The sequence below is a fragment of the Mandrillus leucophaeus genome, unplaced genomic scaffold (genome assembly GCF_000951045.1).
Source record: "Mandrillus leucophaeus isolate KB7577 unplaced genomic scaffold, Mleu.le_1.0 Scaffold17, whole genome shotgun sequence".
Lineage (NCBI taxonomy): Eukaryota > Metazoa > Chordata > Mammalia > Primates > Cercopithecidae > Mandrillus > Mandrillus leucophaeus.
Window position 1 is genome coordinate 6,444,038 of NW_012101698.1, and position 7,299 is coordinate 6,451,336.

The window sequence follows — 7,299 nt, forward strand, 5'->3', positions numbered from 1 at the left end:
CAACTCCTGAGCTCAGGTGATCCTCCCACTTTTGCCTCCTGAAGTGTTGGGATTACAGGCGTGAAGCACTGTGCCTGGCCAAGGGAGACTTTTCTATCCATGCTGCACAGCAATCTCGTCCTCCTCCTGCTAGAAGAAATAAGAAGACTCTTGGGGTTGGGAAAAACCTTAAATGTCAAATTCTATTTTCTCCTGTCAGATGACAAAAGTAAATCAGCATTTCCTTTAAAAATCAGAGCACTGACTTTGGTCCTATTCAAAATAGCTACCTGCAATTAGAAGTAGGGTAAAAAATGATTCACCAAAATGTTGTTTAACTTTCTCTCTCTTTTTTTTTTTTCAAATAATTACGAGAATTTTATTAGCCAAGGGATAGCAGCTGGAGGAGAAATAACAAACAAAAAAATACATCTTAAGAATCCTTAAGTACAGTGCATATTTACAATTTAAGTGTCATATTTTAGAAGGCCACTGTCCATCAGCTCAGTAAATGTACCAGCTTCTAAAGTCACAATGCCATAGGCCCATTTGTTGATTCAATTCCGACCCCACTGTCCTCGGGCTCAGGAGACTGTCTTTTCCATCTGACTCTGGTCTCTCCATTGGCATCAGGAGAACACCGCTCGGCAGTTTAAGGCTAACATCTTACAGGGTAACGTCGGCCCTGGAGCCAGGTGCTGTTCTCCATGAAAACCTCCCCCTTGGCAGCTCAGCCGACAGAGACAACACACAAGCTCAGCTCTGCACTTCTGCCCTCATCTTCCCACAGTGACATCCACGTCAGGTAGCCAAACAGAAGAGAAGGCAGAGGCCCACCAAGAGCTGACACTGCACAGTCCTGGGGGGACCATCCTCCCGTCTCACTGGGGACGAATTGAGGTTCTGGAGCCTCTCCCCTGACAGACAGCTTGTCAGGGGCATTTATGGGTCATCTGGGATTTCAGACAACACCCGTGGTCTGTAGGTTCAGAAAGTGCTTTCAAGCAGGCAGTGGCACCCACACCCAGTGGGACACACCTCCTGGGTCCGAAACCACTCCATCATGTGGCTGGTGTGGCCACCGTGCCCACAGGTCAGGCAGAAATTGGACGATCCCCGCACAGCCACATGGCAGATAGCACACTGGAACGTGAAGCCTTTGCAGATGGCACACTGCGTGCCACGGACCTCACTCCGGCAGTGGCTGCAGTACACGCCGAACTCTGCAAATGGGCAGGGATGGGCAAAACAAGAGGCAGCATGAGTTGAGTTCTGAAAAAGGAAACTGGGGCTTGCTGGGAAGAAGGACGTCTCCTCTTAAGACTCCGGCAGATTCTTAGACCAGTGGTTTGCATTTTCTGTTTTTTTGGTTTTTTCTTTTTGAGACAGAGTTTCACTCTTGTCGCCCAGGCTCGAGTGCAATGGTACAATCTTGGCTCACTGCAACCTTCACAGCCCGGGTTCAAGTGTCCTGCCTCAGCCTCCCGAGTAGCTGGAATTACAGGCGCCTGCCACCACCCCTGGGGTTAAGTTTGTATTTTTAGCAGAGACGGGGTTTCGCCATGTTGGCCAGGCTGGTCTCGAACTCCTGACCTCAGGTGATCCACCTGCTTTGGCCTCCCAAAGTGCTGGGATTATAGGCGTGAGCCACCGTGCCCAGCCCATTTTCTGTTTTTTGTTTGTTTGTTTGTTTTAAATCAGAACTCCTTCTGAGCCACTGCACCTGGTTGAGTACTGTATTTTCTCAGGGGTCCCACGTGGAAACCCAGTGCCCCACAGCAGGGGGCAGCTGCATCTGATGCCTCTTCCCACCCCGACGGCTGGCAGGGCCTGGCACGCAGGAGATGTTGAACAGGTGAAAGAACTGAATGACTCAGTAGTAACGCTTCAGCAGAGGGCAGACTGGTTTTACCAACGCCTGCTACTGCCCACTCGCCACTGGTCCAAGTCAGGACACCACGGTGCTGCTCCACCGCCGGGCAAGGACTGGTTCCACTGGGCTACCCTGAGTGAAACCTGCTCTATCTACTCTGCTGGCAATAATCTCCTCATCAACTGACCCTCCCGCCTCTGCTGGCCTTTGGATGAAAGGCCATTTCTTACTTAAGTCCTCTGACTGCAGGGGCAGTGGGGTGGGCACTGGGCCCCATCACCGCCTCCAGACCATGACCTTTCTGCTGGAGGCCAACGTCATCCAGCTTCACTAGCCTTTCCCCTTTTTCTCTGTGTCATCTGCGGATATTCTGGAGACACGCCCCCACTCACTGAAGACTTGTTCTCAGCTCTCAATTTTCTCTCTACCCCAGATCTTAGCACAATCCTGGAGGTCTCCCAAACCTACACCACTAACCCTGTGCCCACCCGGCCATTCAGGTCTTTGCCCTCGTCCCTAACCCACCACCACTAACCCTTTGGTCCACCTGCCCCTTTCTAGCTGCAGTTTGCCCTTTGGCCAACCTGAATTACATGGACTCACTTTGTAATAATCACTTGTTTTGCAAATGCCTTCAATTCCTTTGCCCATCTCCTGCACCACCTGGCAAAACCTCTACCCGGGATGAACCATATCACCTGCCCATTCCATGCCTGCCCACAAGAGGCTGAGCAATCCTGCAGAAAGGCCCATGGTCAAGAAATGCATCTCACTTCATACACACGATCACCAACAGACACAACACCTAGCCCTGCACAGAGCCTGTGTTCCCCTCTGTCCCCGAGATGGTGACTTCGGGTCTCCGCCACATTCCGCAAACTCCTCCCTCAGGCCTTTTCTCCCCGCTCCTGCACCTGCCGGCCTCTCCTTTCACTTCCCCTCATCATTACACCAGGCATCTTCCAATCTCCCACCTCTCCTTCCCTCTTACAACAGAGGGAGGGTCCTTTCTTCCGGCAGAACTGGCTGCTCTGTTGAATGACAACTGGTGGTTAGAAAAATACGCCAGTAAAAACTCCTCTGATATGTGGTACCTAAGGGCATATTTTATGATAGTCCCAATTAAGGTAAATCCTGAGACAAATCAGACTAGTTTGATAATTTTGGTTTAAAAATAGCTACATCTTCTCCCTCTAAGCATAATTTTTTATATTATGTACAAACTTTGGTTATATTCTCATGAAAAGCCTAATTAGTTGAAAACTCTCAAATTTTCATTACTGGTTTTATTGGCCAACATTTAACATTAAGAGAATGCAAATATTGTGCGTTCAGGTAAACTTAATTCTAATGTTTAAAAGGGTTTGTTCTTTGGTACTTGAGATAACTGTAAACTTAATTATTCTCCATATCTATCTGGGTAAAATTATTAAAATGTCATCTCACAGTATCATTAATAATTGTGTTTCTCTACAGTGGATCAGATTAAATATAGTTTTCAAGATCCTTGTTAACTTTAAGACCCTGAACTAATATTTCATTTCATTAATTAGTGAATGATCTTTGGGGGGATCTGGACAATTTCTAAGGAGATCTAAATTCACAAAGACAGAAAACACAAAAACCCCAGGACGCCCTCCCTTGCCTCTTCCCGGTATATACACAATGGGATGGCTCAGCAGACGAACCCGTTGAGAAGGATGGGCAGACGCCCGTGGGCCTTGCTGGTGCGCGCCTCCTCTCACCACTTTAGGGCGTACAAAGGGATGTGGAATGTGTTCCCCAAACAGAGCTGGAAAGGTGTCTCACATCTGGTTGCCTTTAGAATTTTCCCTGACAATCCACTAACAATGTCGGTCGCCAACAGTTCCAGGTTTTCTCTGGGTCTCTGAGGGAAGAAGAATGACTCCGGGAGGCTGGGGCTATACTAGATACAAATTGCAAAGCAGATACCACTTGCAAGTATGAGATATGAATCTACATTCAAAATAATTGATGTGTTCTGTTAGTTCATCAAAGAAATGTTCCAGTTTTATTAAAACGATCAATCAATGTGGTGAGGGTATTGTCTTACTGAATGTGCTGATAAAGTTAGTACATTTTAAAGTTAAAATATTTAAATTTGCTGGTTTTGCGTACATCTCAAAACACACACACGCACACACAAACACACAAAGGTATCTTAACGTTTTTAAACAAAATCAAATGATATACACTTTAAGAGGAAAAAAATACTTCCTAAGAAAACTGTTTAGTGATGAAGAAAATGTCAAATGTGATTCTGTGCCAGGATAAGAGGGTTCCTTACAGCACCAAAATAATCTCACTTGACAGCTGGTTAATTTCTGGTGCTTTTTGTCATGCTTTTGAATTACATTAAACAAAAATCTACTTCTGAAAGTCTAGGGTTCTTAATTATTTGCTGCTGTGTTTATTTATTTATTTTTATTTTTATTTTTTTGAGATGAAGTCTCGCTCTTGTCCCCCAGTTTGGAGTGCAATGGTGCGATCTCAGCTCACTGCAACCTCTGCCTCACAGATTCAAGCGATTCTCCTGCCTCAGCCTCCCGAGTAGCTGGGATTACAGGCGCCTGCCAACATGACCGGCTAATTTTTGTATTTTTAGTAGAGAGGGGGTTTCACCATGTTGGCTAGGCTGGTCTCGAACTCCTAACCTCAGGTGATCCGCCTGCCTCAGCTTCCCAAAGTGCTGGGACTATAGGCGTGAGCCACTGCATCCCGCCTGCTGTGTTTATTTTAAATATCATCATTCTGAACAAAGTATGTTACAATGTCTTGTCTTTAGGCATATAATAACTTATGCTTCTATCGAATCACCTCTGACAACTCTTTCTCAAACTGCCTTTTCCCAAATTTGGAAAACTAAAGCTCTCACTGTCTTCTACACATGTCGGCTACATGTAGAACACTCCAGATGACAAGTGGCCAACACTACAGATTTGTTCCCTCACTATAGGAAGGAGGGAAGCCAGAAATGACTGGGAATGTCTGGCATTCTCTATACTTTTAATAGTTTAGCATTATTGTAAAAGCTCTTGTATGTATTAAACCCACAATATGAGAAATCAAATAGGGAAGTTCAACCTCCCTGGGGAACTTTACTCAAGTGCAAGATTATTAATGGGAATTTTTCCGCAACTTCTTTCAAGATCAATAGAAGGATACTCATGTCTGTTACAAAGACTGGCATATCTTTCAACAAATTTATTTTTTAAACTTGTGTTTAAAATGAAAATACAGTACTTGGCCGGGTGCCGTGGCTCTCATCTGTAATCCCAGCATTCTGGGAGACCGAGGTGGGTGGATCACCTGAGGCCAGGAGTTCGAGACCAGCCTGGCCAACATGGCAAAACCCATCTCCACTAAAAACATAAAAATTAGCTGGGCGTGGCGGTGCACACCTGTAATACCTGGAAGGCTGAGGTAGGAGAACTGCTTGAACCTGGGCGGCGGAGGTTACAGTGAGCCAAGACTGCACCACTGCACTCCAGCCTGGGAAACAGAGAGAGACCTTGTTCCCCCCACAGCACTCCCTCCACGAAAAAAGAAAACAAAACTAAAAAGAAAATAGAGTACTCCTTTCGTTTGGCAGTAACCTTACAAACATTTTACGGGATGAATTAAAAGAGCCTGGAGATTTGTCAATATCCTCAGAGTCCAAAATATTTTAGTGTTGGGGAATCACTAACTGAATCCTTAGGAAATGATTACGTGTTTCTCTGCTCCATACGATATTGTTATCATAAACTAGCCAGAGCCATTTCGCATTATTGCCAATTGCCAGTTTCTGCTTTTGCCTCACACTTGCCTAAAGTCACCTGCTATAAACAATAGGTCATAAATAGAAACTTATAGAAGACATGTCAAAATAAAGCCTCTTTAGGCACTAATAAAGGTACTCTTCACTACTGATATTACTGAAGAGATTCCTGAATACCAACTTTCCAAATAAGCTGACATTAGCCACAAGCAGTTTCTCATGCCTGTAATCCCAGCACTTTGCGAGGCCGAGGTGGGGGTATCACTTGAGCCCAGGAGTTTGAGACCAGCCTGGGCAACATGGCGAGACCCCATCTCTACAAAAACATTTTCCAAAAAATTAGCCGGGCATGATGGTGTATGCCTGTGGTCCCAGCTACTTGGGAGACTGTAGTGGGAGGGTTGTTGAGCCCAGCAGGTCGAGGCTGCAGTGAGCTGTGATCACGCCTCTGCACTGCAGCCTGGGTGACAGAGTGAGAGCCTGTCTCAAAAAACAAACAAGCCAAACACCATTGCCACCAGGAGACACTTGTCAGGCTGTGGAATGGATCAGGATTTCTAGGACTTTTTGGTTCAGAAGCAGATGACTTTAGTGAAAGCAGATGGGTAGAGATTCCAAGATAATTAGAACAAGAATTACTTAGCAGGGACTGAATACAACTGATGGAAAAATTTAATTCTGGCTAATGATCTATTTTCTACTAGAAAGGAGAAAACATTCTTTCCTTTTTTTTTGCTCCATCTCTACCCCTCAGTTTAACACATGATAAACATTGAAATGAAACACTCTGACAATGGTATCTTATTCCAATTACCTTCAGGAGGAAAAAAAATCCAAAAAAGATCTTAATATAGACTACAAGATACCAAATCATTAGGAAACCTTAGAACAATAATTCCATAGGAAATATCATATGTTGATTAACCTCATCTGCAGAAGTGCTCAGAACAATGGGTAAGTACCACACAAAGGCCTTTTCTTTCCATGACAAAATATTTATACAGGTTCAGTGAGTCTGCTGGGGCTGGGTGTGGCGGCTCACGCTTCCAATCCCAGCATGCTGGGAGGCTGAGATGGAAGGATCACTTGAACCCAAGAATTTGAGACCACAATGGACGACATAGTGAGACTCTGTCTCTATTTTATACAAATTAAAAAAATAAAAAATAAAAGAAGCTGCCCTCCTCCTTATCACGATATACATGGATAGATCAAATTTACAGCCAAGGTCATGCCCAAAACATCACATTTAGATTCAAATCTCATTTAAATTAGGTATGATATGGCCAGGCATGGTGGCTCACGTCTGTAATCCCAGCACTCTGGGAGGCCGAGGCGGGCGGATCCCGAGGTCAGGAGATCGAGACCATCCTGGCTCACATGGTGAAAGCCTGTCTCTACTAAAAATACAAAAAAATTAGCCGGGCGAGGTGGCGGGCGCCTGTAGTCCCAGCTACTTGGGAGGCTGAGGCAGGAGAATGGCGTGAACCCGGCAGGTGGAGCTTGCAGTGAGCCGAGATCGCGCCACTGCACTCCAGCCTGGGCGACAGAGCAAGACTCTGTCTCAAATAAATAAATAAATAAAATTAGGTATGATAAGTCATTATGAAGGGGAGGAGATTGCTTCATATGTGGACACGAAGCCCACAAGGCCTCCCAGGAAACT

General features: G+C 45.4%; 1 protein-coding gene across 1 annotated transcript in view; it reads right to left on the reverse strand.

The window, feature by feature from the left end:
- Positions 1–312: 312 nt before the first annotated feature.
- WDR59 (WD repeat domain 59) overlaps positions 313–7,299 on the reverse strand; it is a 152,038-nt gene continuing 145,051 nt past the window's right edge. The window contains exon 26 of the mRNA XM_011976799.1: positions 313–1,202. Within this exon, the coding sequence (XP_011832189.1) occupies positions 967–1,202 (236 nt within the window). The 3' untranslated portion in view covers positions 313–966. The remainder of the gene's footprint in view (positions 1,203–7,299) is intronic.